We start from the raw sequence: 21,489 nt of genomic DNA, 5'->3' as shown, positions 1-21,489 counted from the left end.
TTTTTGTTCGGAGAATGTGCTTAAAGTGAAAAAATAGATGGTCGTAGGGAAGCCTTGATCGTGGCTGCACATTTTTCGACAAGCCTGCCAAGCGAAACCGTTCGACCCGGACGGTTAGGAAGCCTCCCTTCCTCCGTCAATGTCAATCGGCGTTTCCAGAATGACGGTTCAATCATTCAGATTCCAATTCCGTTGGGCCGGATGGAACCTTGCTTCCGTCGAGCTCGACCACTCAACTACGAGAACCACGTCTGAGGTTAAGCACCAAAGCGTTTAATACAAGCCTCGATCGGCAGATTCTCGAGTGTCGATCTGCCCAATTACCAGTATCTCGTTACGAAGCTGTTCGTGACGAAATAAAGGGCGCAGTTCCGACGATCGGGTAGGATCGGTGGAATCTGAATGAAGGATTCTCCCCTTACCCGCAGTGAACCGAGTTCTCAATGGAGCACGTGGCAACCGGCATATCGCACTGAAGATATTTTTTCGTTGAGACAAACGATGAAAACCTGAGAAGCGAATTGTCAGTTGCCTGTGTTATTTCAATGATCGTACAGCTTTGTTCGACGATAAGGCTCGATGAATATCGTGGAATTTCGAACTTGTATAGCGATTGTATAGCGACGCCTGAGCGAAGAGGAATGGCTACAATTTTCGAGAATAGAATATATCGGAGCATCGTGTGCTCAATCCGTGTATCAACAAGCGCCAACTCTCATCTTATACGTTATATATTCCCCGAGCAAGTTCCATAATTACTAGCGTGTAGTCTGCCCGCGGTACGATAAGGTCTCTCGATCCCCCGTGTTCGTCCGCATGAATCCATTCACTCGCTCTAATTCAAATGTTGCAGGTTCGACCGATATGATATTCTGCATTGCGATGACGCGGAGGCGCAAATGCATGCGAGTTTCTCTTACCCCTATTCACGGATCTCCGAGGACTGCATACGCTCTCTTATCAACAAAACTCCATAATGACGCACTACAATTCCATTTAAGCAGGCTCGAGAGCTCCTTCTCGGCACGAGTGACAACTCCGTATTTCCTATTTCTCATCGCGTTTTCATTCTTCGACGCACGCACACTGACATTCCACAATGATACGGAAGGCCGGATGAAAATTTAACGGGTAACCTGCTCGCTCAGGCTTCTCCAACTTTATCGATTCACAATCTTTTTCTATGCATCTTCGATTACGAATCTCGTTGTCGCCGCACCCATTCACTGAGCCTAGCGCGCTCCCTGCCCTCTGTGCAACTCTCGTACCAGCCATCATTTTCATGGAGCATTGAGCCGAAGAGACTGGTTACATCGGAGAGCAGCATCGTGCAAGAATGCTCTCGACTACGGCACGATTGCCATTTTTCCATTTGCATATAAATAAGGAGTCGGCGTGTGTGTTGTACGCGCACCGTATGAAAACTCCAGCTTAGCCGATGATATCCTCATGCACGATGTGCACTCGAGTCATGGAACTCGACGAAAAACATCAGGAGAACACGATACATGTACGTACTGCATGCACTTTTGTGTGCTCCTTGCAAGAAAAGTCGTCAAAATACGCGTGTGCGATGGTACAGCGTGGGACTAAAAGATGCGAAGCTTGTAATCGCGGCCACGGAATTATTTTCTGCTCCAACGAATCAGATGCATATTTACGCTTGCAGGGGAAAGAATATACAACTGAATGTGGCACAAGTAAGGGAGAGGATGAGCGGAGGGGCGAAGCTGTTTGACTTGCTTTCCACTTTTAATTCGATGGACGAATTCGAACGTCCACGAACTTTTCGCACTCGCTTCACCGTGGGAATATCAAGATCGAAAACAGCGGGAGAGCGGAAGTTGATAAAAAGCTGGCTCGATACTTGACGTTCGATGATGAAGTAAAAATTCAAGTTTTTCCGCTCACTTTTTATTCTCAAGTCTGAGATAAAACGTGAAACTAAAAAAAGTCAGCGTTCCGTGAGGAAAGAATTTATTTGTTGGCAGTGGTTCTTTTGAGACGGCAAAAAATCTTACACTCCAGAATGACACGATCTGCTATTCCACGACTGAAATAAGCAGGAGTGAATTTCCCCACCAAAGCCTTTGGACTCCTACCAACAATGCCTTCTGTTCTAATCTACATAACAATGTTGAACCGGGAAAACAAAGCTTGCCCCTCCATCAGAATTTTCTGGAAACGAGTTACGCTAAAAAAGAAACTTCGTGAAAGCATGTACGCGTGAATGTGAATTTGGACTTGAAATTTCGTTGCTTACTTAATTACTGTAGCTCTGGACGCACTGTGCCCGGAGTTATTCCCGGCTTTGGACAATAAATGGTGGACGCAAAGCTGATAATCCAGGGAGTTCAATGTTACAAAGCTTCTTCTTCCAGAGTCTCATTTGTCAGAGGTTTTTCTTTGGGTAACGGAGCTTTTAAAACGACTGGAATTCATCAGAGCGCCAACTCGATTTCGAACAAAGTGCCAAAGCGTACATAAGTATTTTAAAAGACGTCCGTCTAGATCTTGTTCAGCGCTCTTTCAAGCCTCGCGAATTTCGCTAAACATTAACTCCCTACGTAGGAGAAAGGAAGATGAAGATTGTTGGATATCGAAACAGAAAGGATCCCCGTTTATATTCATTGGAAGCGTTCACTTCGGCACGGAAGCATCCGTACGCGAGCCGGTGTGCCTCTCTGCGTTTGGAAAGTGTACGAAGCTCGCAGAAGCTTTGTGAAAGCGAGAAAAAATGGAGTATGTACTCGGTCAGTACAACGTGCAACACTTACATAATACGTGATATAGAGAGAAAGAGAGAGAGGCAGGGCGAGAGGAGGTCGAACAAAGGGCGGATGTGAACGACCAAAGCGAAAAGGGGGTCGAGAGAACACTCCAGAACCCAGATCAGAGCCACGAACCAAAGGTATACGAGTGGTGGAGTGGTAGTAGTGCGTGATGCACATTCGTGGCGTGCTCAACGGCAGTAACCCTAAATATTAACACGGAGTCCCTATGCGGCGAATTGCGCTGCATTATATCGTCCTCCCGGCCACCGAAGCTTCGAAAGCACAAAACTCCGTGGTTATATATAGTTTTGACCTACTCGCCGCATGGCTCGCCCAGTGCCCATATTACACTAGCAAAATATTGAATTTCACTTATCGCAACATCGAAATTATTGGTCGTGGTCAGCTCTACTTCCTTCCTTCCCTCTCTCTCTCTCCTCGTCCCCATCTTAATGCAGCCCGTTGACAACAATCGGTTCAAACTCTATCTCGCGATCTATCGTGTTTCACTGCTGTATACCAGGCCCAGTCTGACATTTCCAACACGCTTCCTTCGAATATAATGCTCAAACTTTCATCATTGATACGAGAGGTGATCGCCCTAACTTTTTCTTATCTTACTTTTCGTCTCTAAAAATTACGACGAAACACACCTTCCTTTGTGAGCTGCTCCGTGGCTGTTGCTTGCGATTTCTAGCCCCTTTCCTTCCTCACTGAGAGAAAAAAATGGTTGATTCAATGGCAATGTTTTTGGAAGAATTTCTTTTATTTAACTCCAATGCTTTCGGAGAGAATGAATCTGCGGTTTCATCTAGAACTATTTCATTCGTTTAATCGTGTTCAACCTTGTGATAATCATATATTTCACTCGCACCTCATAATGCCACATTTCGTTGTTCCAATGACTTTTTTATCTCTCAGTGCTCCCTTTCATCCGATCATCCCCTCTGCGGGCAGCAGACATTGCCCCAATTACTCTTATTTTCCGCAAACTTTCACCTTCCGGACAAACCTATACGTCGGACGAAACCGATAACCTATTACCCCCAATAGACATTTTTCATATTTCAATAACAATGAGACGTGTGCTACTCGCACGAGATTCAATGTTTCCACTGCTGGCACATGCACATATATTATTGAAGTTGCTCGTAGTATTGGAAAATTCCGCAGGCAATAACGAAATGCATATCTTCCGACGAGCGTGCTCTCGAGCATCCTCGAAAGAGCAATTCACTTCGCGTCCCGAGATATTTACGCACTCGGTAAACTTGCACATCCACGCGCAAGACCGTATAACTTAAAAAATTGCACTACCAGCGTACTCGTATCGATCTTTTAATAACGCGAGAGAGCTCGCGAGTGTCCGGATGACACAAGGGGCTAACATGGCTGTCTGTACGTTTTATGAATCGTTTCATCCCTTTGCCCACGTTGGAGGCCAATTTTCATGCGTATCTTCGTATCGCCCCGAGCAGTACGGAGGATACAGGTACTTAGTGGAGACGCTGATGCTGATCATTCCAATGTAGTTTCTGCTGCTGGCTTTTAATCTCGTTGCGTGATGGCAGCCTAAAGCTTAACCCTCTCGGAGCGTACGTTGCTTCGACGCAACACGCGCTTCCAGGCTCCGCATAAAGCCGCATCAGTCCGTAAGGTCGGGGGGTTCTAACTGCCTAGTTCCATCAAGTAAGGTTAGATTGCACCATGGATATACTCCTAAACCAAGAGATGAACTGCTTTAAGGAGGGTGGATCGCGGCGATACAATGTTGCCATGCTAAACGACGTTAAAAGTATAAAGAATTTCAAAATTATAAGAATTTAATAAAATTTGGTAAGTTTATTCTTTAAAAATATATGAGACAATATGAATTTTTTCAGATTTTTTTACCACAGAGCTCTCGAGTAATTGAACACTAAAGTTCACGTGTATGAGCATAGAGTTTACATATATACAGTTATACATCTCGTGCATAAGAGCTTCGATTTAACGCTCAATTATTCGATAACCATATGGTAAAAAAATTTGAAAAAAATTGTATTCGTATACTCGATGCCAAAGAATGTTATCACCAAATTTTATCAAATTCTGATTATTTTGATTTCGTGATCCACCCTCCTTAACCCATCGAAATATCAACATGGAGCCCCGACATTTCGTGTTGATTTGGCGCTTTGTGAAAACGTGCTTTAATTATTATCACAAAAGAAAAGTGAGTACACGCTTGGTTTTCATACTCCAAATGTAATATCCTTTCAAAGAGAAGCTAATGTGATGTATTTGAGGTGTTAGGTGCTAGGTTCATTCGTAAATTTTGCTGATTTTACCCCCCCCCCCCCCCCCCCCCCGCCCCGAAGTACCTGGTGCTGCGCGCAGCCAACAGTCAAAAATTCGTATTTCCCGATAAAAAAAAAAAAAAACTAAAATGTCACAATGGATTCGTAAACTAGAGAGTATTTTGAGATAAATGGGTTTGAGATAACTCGTTTTGGAAGAGTTAATTGCCGTCTCTCTGGATGCAAATAACAAGTGAATCGGCTCTCGAAATCACACATTCGAATTGTTCAATTTTTTATCATTATCGAAGGAACGAAACATGCGAGAAATTCGTACAACGAAATAAAATAATGCACCGGTGCCATTTTTCCCAATAGCATGGAACATTTATGCGGAATTGTGAATTTATCTCGAAAATACACTACCGACACGGAGGACGAACGCTAAAATGATTTATAATACTGCCAATTATGTGTTAATTCATATGACCGATAAAATAACGAAATATGCGATACTAAAGAACCCATAAAGGCTGTAATGCTGGTCGTCCAATAACCTGTAGAACAGATCATAAAATGAGCAGTAGCTAATCGATAAAGCTTTCGGACGCAGCAAGTGCGGTGTGGAAAAACTGCCAACGGGCGAACATATTAATTGATTGCAAATTTCTGGAGTCCCTTTTTATTATTAAATTATCAACAAATGGCGACTACCCAAGAACTCAGAAACTAGGCTGTAAAACGCAAAAGAGTAATTGCAGTAACTCAACTTTCCCGTGACATTGTGGATTGAGAAGCGAGAGCCTCGAGAGGTGAAAAGTAATATCAGAAGCAGCAAAGATGCTCTCGATGTCTTCTTTTTGAGCAATTTTTTAATCCTCTCTCTCTCTCTCTCTCTCTCTCTCTCTCTCTCTCTTTCTCTCACGACATCAACACAGCTTGCATCATCATCAATCTCTTCTGTGACTTTGCTTGTGCGAAGCAGATATCTTGCTCCTTATTTTATACTCTCGCCCATTTCTCCTTGATGCTTTTCTCGAATTTTCACGCCTCTGCGGTTATTACTTCATCCTCGATCATTTATATCCCGAACCTTTTCCCTTTTTCCCGCCAACTCCTATTTTCCCCTGTAAGCGTGACGGAGCCAAAATTTTTCATGCATTTTAATATTCCAGCTTGCATTGAATACTCGCCCCCGAAAAATCTATATATATACGAGCTCCAAACCCAAAACGCCCGAGTCTGTCATTCATTTTCCCAACTTCATTTCGAGAATGAAGATTTATTTCGGGATCAACGCGGGCATAGATTTTTCGTAAATGAATTTTAGCAGTACAAGTTGTTTTTAAACAACCGACATTTTCGTCGAACTTTATCGATTTTTCGTCTCGCTTTTCTCTCGGGGCTTGTTCTCGTCAAATCGTACGGGAGTGAATAAGTCAGCAAGTCCGAAAGATGCGCATTTCGAGCGTGTCTCCGCGCTGGGGGGGTGAGAATATTGTAAAAAGGATCGGAATAAAATTTAACGATCCTTTTTTCACATTTACCTCGACAAATATAAGCTTAAACAAGGATTTAAAGGGGCTTTTAACGGAAAAGAGTTTTTATATAAGTGTAGAAAGTGCATTTTACAAAGCTATCAGAACTATTGTGTTGTTCACAATATCTGGATCTCGGCTTTATGTTTTTTTGTTATCCATCTCGAAGGGATGAAAGAAGAAAAGGCCTCGACTCGGTGCATATATATTTATACATTATAGTATTATCAAGGGGCCGTAAGATCGGGATTTCAGGACTAAACCTCGGTTTAAATGGCAGCGAAGTTGAAGCTGTATACTCGTCGTAAGAGCCCGCGGAGAGAGAAAGAGGAAATCGAACTTTCGTACAGCCGCATATCGGAGCGTGAATCGAACGAAAGAAATGAGAAGAAAAACTGCGAATCTGCAGCTCTCTATCTACGAGTGAAAAAGCAAATAAAAAAAAAAAAAAAAAGAACATCGCTCTCTCACAGTCCCAATGATTACTCGGCTCCAATACTCCACGCCGGTTAAATCCCTTTCAACTACGGATTTCGATCTCTAGCGGATAAAAATCTCAATAAGTCGTGTACCGGATGATCTTTGCGCGTGCATAAATACACTCTCGGAAATGGAAAATGAGCAGTGATGGATTTCCAAATTATTTCGACTTGCTCCAATCGTTGTTTTAGTTATTCTCAGGTGCAAAAAAAAAAAGCAAAAAGAAAAATGCTATGAAAGTGGAGTAATGCAGTGAGAAAGATTAACATTGCTCACTCCAAAAAATACTCACATTTCCACTCGAAGGCTCTCGCTGTATACAAAACCCCGTATTATCAGTCACGGTATACATGTCGATTCGCGGGAAATTAGAACACCGACGAACCGGAACGAGCCATCGCGATAATCGAACTCAGCTAACGGGACGAATTTGAGCACACGCCAGTTATCCGGGCTACGTTTACATTTCCGCAAAAGTATTCGTGTGATAATTATACGTACGGGTTGAAATTACAAATTAGTCCAATCGGAGAGCGAAAACGAGGTACGAGCGAGGGGCAAGGAACGAGGGAATCGGTGAATTCGTTAAGATTAATGACTGTACTCGGAATTGTCGAAACTTCCGTGAAATCGGCTTGAATTCCAACTCTCGATCATTCCCGAAGTTTCGTTGATTGAATTTCCAATAATCCAGCACCTACAGAGCGAGAAAGAGAGTGAGGAATCTTCGTAAAATCGCGAAAACAAAAAACCTCTCGCATGCAGTGGAGCGAACAACGAGAATAAACTTTAAAGAAAATCGATGGAAATAGCGAAATATAAAAATGATTCCAATCTAAAAAGACAAAACGAATAAAGTTCGTTCTTTCAGAAAACAGTAAAGGACATTCGCTAGAATTTATTTCATAAGTTCCTATCGAATTTTTCGTGTTACAGCGTCGACGTACGTGGGAAAGTGCTTAGCGAAGCGGATCACATGTCCGACAGAAGAGTCTTTGGTACAAGGGCTTATTTCCGCACAGGCGTTTCGAGCCCTGCGGTTCTTGCTCTCGACGACATCAAACGGCACGACGCAGCGATTTATCGATGCCGAGTCGATTTCGGTCAGGGCCAAACGAGGAATTTCCGGTACAACCTTTCCGTCATTGGTAAGTGTGTGACTGAACAATTTCACTTCGAATAAAACTCGATCATTCTAAAAGTGTAAATTTCTCTACCGATCAGACTTTTTATCGGAGTAATTCGACGATGATTTTATAATATTCTCAATATTATATTCGATCAACAAATTCATTTGACAAATACGAGGTAAGAGGCGTGGGGTTTCTCGGTGAAAGCATTTCGAGCATTTTGAAAACATCTCTTGCTCCCCGACGCGTCATTACTCACAATATAAACCAAGCCCCGTTGTCAGATCTCTTCGGATCCCCAGGAATTTTTTACTTTCATAAAGGCCAGGAAGAAAATGATTCACGTAAAAAAACGCGGAGCAGGACAAACTAATGAAAATGAGGATGAGGATCGCGCGGCGACGTCCATCAGCTACGACAAACAGGAGCTGAAGAAACTTGATTCGAAACCGACAGACGAGTGGAAAGAGAAAAAGAAAAAAAAAGTTTTTAAAGGCACAGGAACAAAGAGGCGAGGGAGAAGAAAAACCGAAGGAATTCGAAGCTCGATACTTTCATCGGAGAAGATTGGTCCCTCAAAGTTTCTGGATTATGTCGTTTCAACGTCGGATAGCTCATCGCGTTCATTCATTGTGAGAGAGCAGCAAAGCACGAGACAAACGTGCCGATGCATGTCTAAGCTTTTTGTCACGATAATACAGGACGCGTCCATCATCGGCTAAGAGATGAAAGACGCAACATTGTCGATCGGCGAGCATCGACGTTTTCTTCCCCATTCATAGACAACGACTTTGCTCCGTTCCGTCCTCGCAATGCCGAGACCGGACTTATCAGTCTTCGTGCTTTCTCGTTCGAGTCTGTTTTTCATTCTCTGTACCGGACAACGGGTGCTTTGTGCTGGGGATATTTCCACGGGGAGGAAAAATAACGAGTTGCCAGCAAAGATGAGCGAAGAATGTAACAAAATTGGTTGAAAGCAGGCTCGCTCGAGCGCATCGATCTTTGTACGGTCAGTCGGAAACACTTTTTTCATTGTCTCACTGTGTATAACAACTGCACCATGAGATCGGAAATGAGAATTAAGATTTCAGCGACGACGAGCGAGGCTTCCCCCTCCTCTCTGAGAATTATAGTCACCTTTCATTAAGGATAATTGAAAAACGGAGACGTTGCGTATGAGCAAAGCGTGGCCGTGGATTCGCGAAAGACGTTCAGGACGTTCAGCCGCGGAGCACCGCCACTGAGACGAGAAAGGGGAAGAACGGAGGTTAGCGCTCCTCGTTAAGGAAATAATTTGAGGCTTAATTAAACACCAGGACAATTAGCACGCTGACGTTCTCTTGTCTCCATTAGCATGAACAAATGTTCCCTTCAGTAAATACGCATATACACAGAGCCTGCGTATATACTCGCACATATAAATATATCGTCATATTTCAGAGCTTTAACGATCTGCTCTCGAGTGTATCTATGCTGAAAGCTTGCTGGAATCAGAAACTTGGCGAGTGCACTCAAAGTGGGCGTGCATAGCTGTAATATAATCTCTCTTTCTCTTACGGATGAATTCGAACGAAGCCGTGACCCATATTTCTCCCTTCTACACTCCCCCCAGGCTTCGCATCCTCGAGCAGAGCTACATGCATATCATTCTCCGAATATATAATCTCGTGTTTTCGAGAAGCAACGACCTCCGTCGTCGGGTGAGGAGAGTGAGATACGGAGTTTGACGAGTACCGAGGAGACAAACGATTGGAGCAGGCGATATTAGAATTTCAAAAATCTATGAAAAACTTGGCACGTTTTACTCTGCGCTCGAATTTGCTCCCGAGAGGGCATGTAAATTCGTGTACGAGTATAAATACAATCGATCAGTGAAAAACGAAACGGCGGAAGATTCGAAGATTTTCACTACTTTTTTTCACGAACTTGGAATATTTTGTTTACCAGCGGATTTGTAAATATTTATGGACGATTATGGATATGGAGCATGGGCCAGACCACGCTCGACGGCACAATCCATCGTTAACTTCTTAATTAACCATCACCATTTTTATCCTGCTTCTATCTTTCTCCCCGTCCATGTATAACTCTTCGGCCCATTAACGCGGACTTTTATTTCGATAATGCATTATCCCAGCAGCTCGCAGCTGCTCCTGTATTCAATATTCCATCCCTCCTCAACTCTAACTCCATATACAATTCAAATCGATCCATTATACCGCAATAACAGCGAGAAAAATGCATTCGCTCGATTGAAATTAATCGTATTCCTTTTCAATGAAATTTATCCAGCCTGAATAAAACAAGGTATCACATTTTATGTTCCACCTAAAAAATTCACCCCGTGGTCGTTCAACGAAGCGTGCTCGAATCTTGCGCCACCTTTCGTTTGACCGGTCCGAATCGCACTGCAACGGAACGCATAATAAACAATAAAGTTCGTTCGCCCATTATCTTGCTGTCAAAAAAATAAAAACTTCAACGAAACGAAAGAAATTTTGGAAATGCGAAGTTTATCCATCTGCGTGGAAAAAAGAAGAAGATAAATTGATAAAAGTAATAGAGAAGATACATGGGGATTAAAAAAAGGTTTGAAAAACGCTTCGCTCGAATGGTATGAATTTATGAAGCACATAAATCGAAGAGCCCCGAGAACTATTGCCCTGGACTCGGGAGGTTAGAGAAAGAGGGTAGGCTACGATAATTTCGGGGTTAACCCCTTTCTCGTCTCGTCCATGCTGTCCCAGCACCGTTTTATACTCTGTCTTCCGTTACACCCGTGCGAGCCAGAGAAAAGAGGTTACTCCTATTTCGATATACACCAGGAGTATTGCTTCAAGATACATCATAAATCAGCGCTAGTGGAGCGAATGGAAAATGGTTTTTCTCCTGATACGAGATGTTCGGGGCGCCCACATATTCTCGAATGTCGTGGAGCTTTTGTCACGCGTGAAATACCGTTGTCATCGAAGCGCAAAGATTCAGAGATATTCAGAGCACTTTATTGAAAAGAGTCAATTAAAGCGCACGAGAGTTTCGGCTGATCCAGTGCTCGCTGCTCAAGCGAAGGTTCCCAATTCAATCTCTCTCTCTCTCTCTCTATTTCGTTTGCTCTCTTTCTTAATGTTGACTCTGTATACAACGAGGGAAAAAGGACTTTAGTGACCTGACGAGCATAAGTAGATTAACGCACTTATATTCAGTGTGACCGACTCAAAGGGCACATCCATGAAACAAACTCTTTTGCATGACAGAAGCAAAGTTTTTCGGTATACTAGACAAACCCGGAGTACTCATCAGAGCCCGAAAGTTTATGTTTATCGCATATCGCGAGAGAAACTTGCGGAAAGCGTGTATGAGTTTCTGTTTCAAAAGAGGCTCGCACTGCATCGGCTGAAACTCCAATCCCAATTGCAAAGTGTTCACTGAAAAGAGCTTCGAGGGATTTCTCTGGGAATAGTATTTTGGAGCTGCTTTGAACATAAATTACTTGAACGAAATCTGGCATTGGCGCGAAGGTCCCTTAAGAATTTCACCAATTTAGAATGATCGTTTGTTGAAAACTTAATTTGTGTGTGAAGGCGATCAGCTGATGTGTTCGCTCAAAGTAGGAAAACGAGCGAGTGAAAGTCGAAAGGAGTAATCCCTTGTAAGTTTGGGAAACTCGGTGCGCTTGAGAACTTTGGAATTCTTGAATCCCAAGCAACACCATGAATTCCGTGGGCATGTGGCGAAGCGTGAGAGAGGGAGAGAACACCACCGTAAGAAAGAGAAACAGAGGCGCTGTAATGAAATTGCGAGACCAGTAAATTGTGCTATTCTCGTGCAAGTGAGAATGCTTCAACAGGAAATGCGACAAAGACGCGGCTCTCCGAGCACGGAAGCGAAAGCGGGAGTTAGATGCTTGCAGAAAGTGCGAAAGGTTAGTCTCGTGCATAACGGAAGGGCTTCTTCCTCGACATCCTCCGTCCTCCTGCCATCTTAAAATACGTACACGTACACACGTACACACACACACACACGCACACTCGCACGCGCTCATACACACAATTGGACGAGACTATAAACGCCACCGCATCCTCTGCGCTCGTGGCTTTTGGCTTACTGAACTACTCTGGCACAAGGGCACGAGAGGGCGAGCAGACTAAGCTCTCTCGGAGATCCAACACCTCGACGAATCATCCATACCGCGCGTGCATACACGTGTAAATTCGTCTCGAGCCTCGAGATGGAATGATCTTGGAGAAGGGGAACCCGATGGCACGCCCCCCACCGCAGGCGTCCTCAACTATTCATCGCCCTGCATTAGCGAGGTCTCGGACTCTTATTTCGCAGTTACGAGCCCAACTTCATGGGAACATTAAAAATTTAAGACCTGAGGAGTGTAAAACTGACCGTGCGATCTCCGGACGTGGATCACTCGCCTCGGCAGTGCTCGTGCTGATGCCGATTAATGAATTGTTGATTTTTCCAGAATTTTCAGGCACATTTCGAGCTCAACGGACCTAGCAATTTGGTTTTTTAAGACAATATTTGTAAAAGAGAATCGGATTATGTGGAAAACCGTGTGCAAAAAGTCATTTTTTGAAAGTTTGGAAAAATTATATTGATCCGAGTTCTCAGAGTCGTCCTACCGTTCGTTGCGACTGTCGCAGAAAAGGAACGGAGTACGTGGAAAAAAGAGTGAAAAACATTTCACTTCGATCCGTAAAATGCTTTTTTTGATTCTCTATACGATCACTTTTTACGGGGTTGCAATCTGTCAAAAATCACAATGAGCATTGAGAATGTTCATGCTCCTTCAATATTTTCGCTGAGTGTATGAATATGAAAATTTGCCACGCTTGAAAAAAGTGGTTTAGAAAAATATGTTTCCCGAACTTATTTCATCCGGTTTGGCCTAGAGTAGTATTGTAATGTGTACAAAGAGGAAAGGAGAACGAAATAAATTCGAGAAAAGGAGTAAAAAAGCGGTAAAAGGGGCGATTGAAAGTAAGCTTATTTTGCCTCTACGTTTGCGTGATGCATATCGTCAATTTTTTTTAATACCAAAGACTCTCGACAATTTTTACTCCACATTTGTACACCGCTTGGGAAAAGTCCATACTTTGCAATATACGCTTTTCCCGTGAAAGTATATTGCCGCGCATGGACTTTGATGCATCGCCGCAATGGTGCTGGGGCGCGCCAGTGCCAGCCTCCCGTTATCGCTCTTATAATCAAGGGAAAAGAGCGAGGTTCGCGTTACGTATGCGCGGAGCTATTTTCTCAAAGAAGATTCTTCGGGTATTTATATACGTAACGGAAGTCTGCTGTGTTATAACCGGTACAAGTGAGGTTTCATTCGAAAAACATTATCTGCTATTCCCCTCGCGTTCAATTCATGCTCCAACCTCTCGCGACACTCGTCCAACCTCGCGAATAAGTTTCCCACATAAATCCGTCATTTGCTGCGAGCCTTCAACTCGGTCCGTCGAGAATGAAAATCATAAATGTTTCAGAAGATCTAATTCGCCCCTGAAACTTGAAATAATTCATTGACTCGGATGGCAAAATCAACCTCGCAATCAGCGACGAACTATTTCGATCGGAGTTCACGTTCGACGTCAGAGCTTGTCGAGAGTTGCGGAACGGCACTTCTCGCGCGGTCAGGTTGCATTATTCCCTCTTTACAACGATACGATTCAGCTACGAGATCTTTTTAATATCCCAATGTCTTATAATCCTCTCTTTCTCTACTCGCCCCTTGTTTTTATATGCACATAATATATTGATGCCGGAACTTTAGAGCCAGCCCTGAGAGTCCGCGCCATCTTTTCGCAGCCCCGTTTACCGGCCAGATTTTAATATTTGCAGCCATATCTCAGAGAGCCGGCGAACTTTTGCTAGCCTTGGCGTGAACGCACGCGAGGCCTTTAATATATCTGTGTATATTTCGAAACGATATGAACACGCGGGCTCACTTAAAATCACTTTGTACCAATCGTGGCCACTTTTCCCTTTGCAAGCTCTCCGAAAGCGTTTCTCGAACGTGCTCTGCTCCTTCATAATTCTCTCGGTGGACAGCCCTGAAAATCTGCAAACCTCCGGCGTATGAAATTGAGAGAACGGGAGGAAAGATCACCGAGCAGTTTTGTCCTGGACTCCTCATAGTAAATTGAAAACTATGACTCCTTTTGCTTTCCGCGGGAGTGATGAATGCTCGCGTTCCCGACTCCAAAAATGCGAAGAATCGCACATTCGTTCCTCGCCATCTTTCCTCATCCCTGTCCCTCTTCTCGCGAACGTCATAAATATGTATAAAACACTAAGAATCGTACATTTTCGGATATTTTGCCCTCGATGTTTAATATTTAATTAAAAACTTGTGCAGCTGTGCATTTCTAAGGAAGGATCTTATATTCAGCTTTAATTCGCACCATCTGCTGCCCAATTACCCTGAAAAAATATATCGCCACTATTTCTCGCGGAACTTATATTAGGCAGGAAGAAAAATAGAACGGGAAGGAAGGCCGAGCAATGGAAGGGAGTGCAAGTAGAAGCTATCTGACCCTTTTATTTCTGGATTAATCCTCCGAAATACTCCAAAAATGGGAGGCTATTCAACTCGATTTTATTCCCTTTTATAAATGCATCCATGCATGTTGCAAACTGGGGTTCTAAGCAGTTCGACACCGGTTTTTTTTTCAGGTAATTTTCGTATAATTTAGAGTAACAGCTCGTTCTTCGGGGAGGGGAATGAAAAAAAGAGAAAAAAGTCAGCCACTAGCTCTTGAAAGGGTAGTTGCGACTTTGCTTAGTCGTTACGACGCTCACTTATCAGCTCTAAATTAGGCCCACTTAAGCATCGAATCATCCAACTGCCGGTACGTTCGTAAGCTACTTCTCTCCACCAAAACGTAAACTTTCGCAGTGTTTTAAAGAGCAGCTTCTCCTAAAGAGTCGGAAGACACGCGACACGCGATTTACTCTCTCCATCACGACAGCTTTCGTCACTGAACCACTTGTGGATGGAGAACGAAAAGGAAAGAGGAATGTTATTTTTGACGCGGTTAGAAATTCATTCGTTGCTATCGATTCGAGACGGTTTTGTGCGGGTTTGACTCCTGCCTCGAGTCTGCAGCCCTCGTATTACCGCGGAACATTCTCGAGCGGATCTCCGGTCAATAATGCATCCACAACTGGAGAAACCATGTCAGTAACTCGAGAAATGCAGCGAGGGATTCGCGGAAGCTATAATTAGCAACGGATAACTCGCAGATTGCTGTCGGTTCGAATAACGCCGAAGGCCACCGATGAGTGTCGAATGAATTCCAATCGAATCAGTATCCCCGGGGATTCGATATTTCTTACCATTATCCTGTCAATCCACTTACAAACTTCCTGCCTAAAATATGATTGAATAATATTTCATAATAGCAGCTGATTACTGCTTAATAACACTCTCTATCCGGGAAATTGGCTAATTTCGGAAGAGTATTTTGATAAGCACTGTGTGTACCATTGATGAATCTATCGAAGTCAGTGGAATAATTTTCAATTGAATAAAATATTCACTCACTTTTATAAGGTAGAGAGAACCGAAATTCATCTTCGTATTGGACCGCCGCGAATCATCGATCCGTTCCATTGGATGTGACTATCATATCGATATCATCGCGAATCGAGGAAACGGATGCTCCGTGAATTGAATCCTCGTCTGAAATACGAAGAGTGAAGTGATAAACGGGAATGAGTCTTTGCTCAAACGGAGTTACGATCAAGCTCTGGGTTACTTCTGTATCTGAATAATTGCTTCTGGATCATATAAATATTTCTATATATACGTATATATATATACAGGTGCTGGATTCACTCTGAATTTTTTCCCATCTCGTATGATCGCGCTCGATCTTGCAGCTGGGATTTGATTGAACGGGGGAGCACCATTGGGAAAGAAGTGTACCTAAACGATGTGGGATTTGAATAATTAATAAAATGGAAAAGAGTACGCGGAGGTAGAAATCGTTCACGCGATGAATAAACTTTTATCGAGGACGATGGAATATCTTTTCGCATCGAAATTGTATATGAAGCAGGAAAACGAATTCGCGTTCTCACATCAGGCTCGATGGAGTACGCCCTCATTATAATCCTACGACATATACACAATTTTACTTGTTAATTATTTCCAACAATTCCTCATTAAATTCATCCACTGAGAGAAAAAATTTCTAGAGATAAATCGAGGTGGACAAGCGTGTTTGAGTGTAACTACCTTTGTGCCGGAGCAGAAGAACGAAAAGGTCTGTTGGGCATGAAAATTTAACAACGGCTTAAGCGATCGATGTCACTGCATCGCTGCTGAGTGCGAGAGAACAAAAATGAAGCAGAACATACGGCTAAATAAAATAACAGTATCCCCAATGTTGGAGAGCAATATACAACGAAAGTCAAATATTGTATATGAAATATCAAGAGGATTTACAGCGATCAACAATTTGTTTGGGTGAAAAAAAAATAACGACCGATGAAAAGTAGTTAGACCCCGGCGCGGCGGCTTCGTGATAATCCTCGTAGCAGAATTTTCAAATAGCCTCAGCAGCGTACATTTATAAAACGCTTATGAAGATTAAAAAATTAATTTGCTTTTATATTCGAAAGGTGTCCAAGTCTGACTCGTCGTTAAAAAGTGTTTTGAAAATAGGGGCTTTGATCGGATATGTGGAAGAGTTTGACTGCAGGGGTGTGGCTCGCGTCGAGGCCTGGTATTGAAATCCGTCCGGGGTATCCGATATTTATTACTAGCCTGGCAACGTGAGGCCATTTGGTTTTGTACAGGAGTCACGTGGCTACCGTGCCTATACTAAAGCCATAGCTTTCGATCAGAATGCAATGAGGAAGGGGCGAGACAAAAAGGGAAAGAGAAGGACAGTAGGGAGTTTGAAAAAAAAGGACATGCATGGATATTCGTCGAAGTACGATGAGTGCCAGTGGAGGATCAATCACTTCCGGTTCACTCGGCTCCCCCCTGCTGCGCTTCCGGTTCCCAGGGGTAGCGTAAGGCTCTCATGTATCTGTACAGATTTGTTTTACTTCAAAGAGAGGATGCGATGAAATTGAAGAAAAAAAAATGCGGAGCCCGAGGAGTGGAACTTGGTACGTAGTACGAGTTGCGTGGGGGGAAGAAAAATTTTATAGAATTTTCATCGTTTTATTGCTTGCATCAAAAGAGGCGAGACTGCGGTTCCAAGCGAAGAAAAGCACCTGCAATATCGATCAGCAAAATTGCTCACAAGTTTATTCGCAATTTGAACATTTTCCCGTCGTTCGAATTCAGCCCGCAAAACTTTAAAACATCGTGCCGCACTTTGACTTTATTCGATTTTTATTCATACAGCGATTGTGACAAAAAATATACTCACGTTCGACAATGAGAAATTGATATGCACAGAGAACGTTCGTTACTAGAAAAATGTATTCAGTCACTGTGCACCCGCTATATAAGCTCCCCTCGCTTCCTCGCCAGAGACGAGGAATGAGAAAGAAGCGAAAAAGGGAGTATTCGTGTCGTCGAAAAATTCTCTGCCTAGTAACATTTCTTCCTAAAGAAATGCAAACGTGTACTTTCGAATCGTTTTCTGCTGTTGAACCTTCCGGAAAATGTGCACGTACTTACGTACGTTTCTTACCTACGTCGATAGCATACGAAGTGGCATTCGGGCAAACATCGTTCCTGTACAAGAGCAGGCGGGGGGATGAACGAGAGAACGATATCCTTTCGTCGCGCGACTCACGAGCCAAAGTTTATTCAAATCGAGTCTAGCAAATACATCTTCATTCTCTTTTCTTCTTTCGCACCTGTTTTTCCATCCCTTTTTTCATCTTTTTATCCTATTACATTCACTATTCGTCAATTTTTTTCTTTTTTACTCCACTTCAAACAAAAAGACTCCGCTACCTTCGATCGCATATCGAATTACTTCTGTTACGAAACGAAATCCCAGAAAATTTTTCGGCAGCTCCCTCGTTATTACCGTTCTAAATATTCATCGAGCCTCGAAGAGAAGCGCACACGCGCGACTCGTCAAAATTCTGAATGAAATGTCTTTGGAATGATCGATACAACGGTAATCATCGGCGAATCCAAATTAATTGGTAATAATTTCAAAGCGAAATGAGGAAACAAAAGAACGCGCATATCCTCATCTCATTGTTGTGATTAAAAATGACGAAGAGCAGATCTCAACAGATAAGATAAGCTTGTTGTCGTGTTTCCCGATGAGGAGAGGACTGTAAAAGATCGATACTGCCGCAAGTCTCTCTCGGAGTGCTTGGTAAATTCAATTTCGGCTGTATATTGGCACAGATGTGCATCCGCTGTGTGTAAAACACACGTCTATGTATGTATGTATATACGCGAAGAGAACTACCGAAAGCGAATGTTTGCTCATACACACATCAGCCAGGATTAACCCCTGCAGCTTCGCCCATTTCCATTGCTGCAGTTTCGAGGACAACCGCGAGATCGACTGGAAGGAAATCGTTCTCGATGATGGGCTCACGTGATCGTTCTTCCTAAATTGAATCGTTAAAGTACAGGGAGAATCGAAGGCACAAAGAAAGAGGGGAAAGCAATTGGGAGAGCTCTCGGAGTAGATCTCATTATCAGAATCTCAAAATCCGGTCGAAGCTGCGAGTTTTGATCCTCCGAAACTCGTTCAACTTCGTCATGAGATTTCGACTCGTAATGTCATAAACTTCAAATTTTTTTTTTTTTTTTTTTTTTTTTACCAGTTTTCTCGAAACAATGCTTTCTAACGGGAGCCTGTTCCATGAGGATTATTGCCCTCCCTTTTGACGAAACAGTGCATAAAACCTGCATGTAATTGTTTTCGAACATCCAACAGTGCATGAAAAATAAATGAGAACAACAACTCGCTGAGGAATTTGGTTCTGGGCAGAAGTGGACGCGCTGTTCATCGCTTTTCAATGAAAAAATACTACTCTGAAATTCCATTTGTACCGAGAGAATGAAATTCTTTAAATTCTTCGTAATGCGAAGTTCGCGAGGACGCTTTTTCCACTCATTCTATTAACTCGAATATCGTGAGACTAGACGTACCATGCGAATAAAAAATGACCGCGCCAAGATATTGAATCTCGTTTAATAAAAGTTGGCTTCAAAGCTTTTGCGAAAAGCAAGTTGTACGAGCGATTATTTTCGGATTCGAGTGCTCTCGATTAATCCAAAAATCCTCTCTCGATATCGAGAATAGTTAATTAAGATCTACAAGTGGCAATGGAGGGCTTGAAACGAGGAACGGAAGAAGAGCAAGAGAGAAAGATCGTAACGAGGCCAATTTGCTTCGCGATTAATTGGACCTTCATACATTGATTCTCGTCGACGATACACGAGTTTCGTTTACGACCCGACTGAGTGAGGATCGGCGGGAGAGCCCTCCGCGGTGCTAACTACTCTTGACGCTATATTTCATTGGGCTCGTGTCGCCACTTCCTCTCTCCTCACACGTACATATAGATAAAACTCATTGGAACGCGATATCGATGATTCAACGTTGAGAAAGAAGCGAAGTTTTATCTCTTGCGCGCTTCTGATACGCCCTTCCGTCACTCAGGATCGCACGATCAATGGCTATGCGAATTCACGACGAGGGGTGTTTGCGCATTTATATTTTCGCATGTAAATACACGATCAGTTATAGTCGACGCATTAGGCTATGAGAATTAATGCGTCCCGGGAGCAAACACCGTTCGTTATGTATGCTCGAGTACCTGGCTATTTCGATATAAATAAGCGTTAATCAACGAGAAATCAATGCCCTGAAAACCCGTTAATTTATCTGATCGATCCACCTATAAATGTAACGATGTGAAATTGAAATGGAAATATTGTCAAAGCGAGAAAATCTCGATAAAAAAACAAACTGCTGTTTTAACAAATTGCTCATAAAGATGAAAATTCTTAATTAGTTGCTTCGAAATGAATTTCACTCCAAAATTTCATATTTTCAACCGACATTTTTACCCTCGCTTCTACGCTATTTCATAATTGTTGCATTCTTCCAATTATAGAAGCTAATTAGACTAATGGAATGACCGTAATTTCAATAGAAAGGCACTATCCAAATTACAATGCATAACAAATTAAAAAGGAGCTTGAATTCGTAACAAGACAAATTTCCTGAGTTCTCTACTGCATTATTATTGATATTCCGTTCAGGTAGCTGTCTGTTCTTGCGTTAAACCGCGATACTCTCCGGGAGCGTCATGCAATTGCGAGGAAACTTGGATATCAAGAAAAGTTCTGGTCGACCGTTGAGCTCTCTTTTTGTCGTCGCTTCACTCTCCGCTTCGGTCCTTTTTCGTCGCGGCGAAGAACGGGGCCAGGAGGAAACAATGGACGACTTTATAATTGTTGAGTGAGAAAGAGACGGGAGCACTGGCGAGGATTCTGCGAAAAGTTGAGGTTCAAACTCGTCTCCGGATTTGTCGAAGCGTCCATGATAGGAGGAAAAAGTTCGAGAGGGCTAAAGAGACGGAGAGAATGAGAAACAAGAAAAGATGAGATAAAGCGAGGTGGAGGGAGGCTGGAGAAAGAGGGAATGATGAAACCACTGAGCATTAGGAGAAAAGGAAGGAAGTGCGAACGACTGTGACTTTGAGAGTAGTAATTCGATTCCGGTATCGCAGGGCGTACTTTACAAGTGAGCGCGACACGAGCTAAAGGAGAGAGTTCTGCGTCGAACGCTTTTCGGAGGGAGCTGTGAGAGGGAGTAGTAATTTCCTTTCGGGTAACCCCTCTCTCGTGAAAAGCATCGAGAAATACGCGGCATGAGAGAGGGGAGAAAGAAAAAGAGAGCGAATAAGAAGCGAGCGAGGAGGAGAGGCGATAGAGAAAAGCGAATGAAGCGTCTGACTAGAGCGATCTCTCACCACTTACAATAATGCTCGTACATCTGAGCACCTCTATATCTGTATATATTCGATAAAGAGACGGAGCGAGAGAGAGAGAGTTTCATATATATCGTCTGTTCACTAGCCCATCGTCTGGTGCCGACACGGCTCGTACAACACTTCCGCCATTTCTCAGGGAAGATTCACATGACTATTGCTATACTCAGAAATCATTCGTGCACCACCTGATACTCGCCATTGGATTTAACACCCTCGCTTCGCTGATCTGAGTTAATAGTGACAAGCGACTACTACCATTGTATACCGACGACTTCTATTCCCGGCTTAATTCCTCAATATACTGTACCGATTCTCTTCTTCGGGATAAAGC

General features: G+C 43.1%; 2 protein-coding genes across 4 annotated transcripts in view; one reads left to right on the top strand and one right to left on the bottom strand.

The window, feature by feature from the left end:
• The window catches only part of LOC122409900 (glucose dehydrogenase [FAD, quinone]-like), an 89,298-nt gene extending 73,424 nt beyond the window's left edge, over nt 1-15,874 (bottom strand). Inside the window, exon 1 of the mRNA XM_043417798.1 lies at nt 15,763-15,874. The gene's annotated coding sequence lies outside the window, so the exon portion shown is untranslated. The remainder of the gene's footprint in view (nt 1-15,762) is intronic.
• LOC122409898 (hemicentin-1-like) overlaps nt 1-21,489 on the top strand; it is a 192,635-nt gene that overhangs the window by 120,476 nt on the left and 50,670 nt on the right. For all 3 annotated transcript variants that reach the window (XM_043417793.1, XM_043417792.1, XM_043417794.1), the window contains one exon: nt 8,008-8,219. In XM_043417793.1, coding sequence (XP_043273728.1) covers nt 8,008-8,219 — 212 coding nt within the window. The remainder of the gene's footprint in view (nt 1-8,007; nt 8,220-21,489) is intronic.

The sequence above is a fragment of the Venturia canescens genome, chromosome 4, assembly GCF_019457755.1.
Source record: "Venturia canescens isolate UGA chromosome 4, ASM1945775v1, whole genome shotgun sequence".
Taxonomy (NCBI): domain Eukaryota; kingdom Metazoa; phylum Arthropoda; class Insecta; order Hymenoptera; family Ichneumonidae; genus Venturia; species Venturia canescens.
This window is presented reverse-complemented; position numbering and strand designations above follow the sequence as displayed.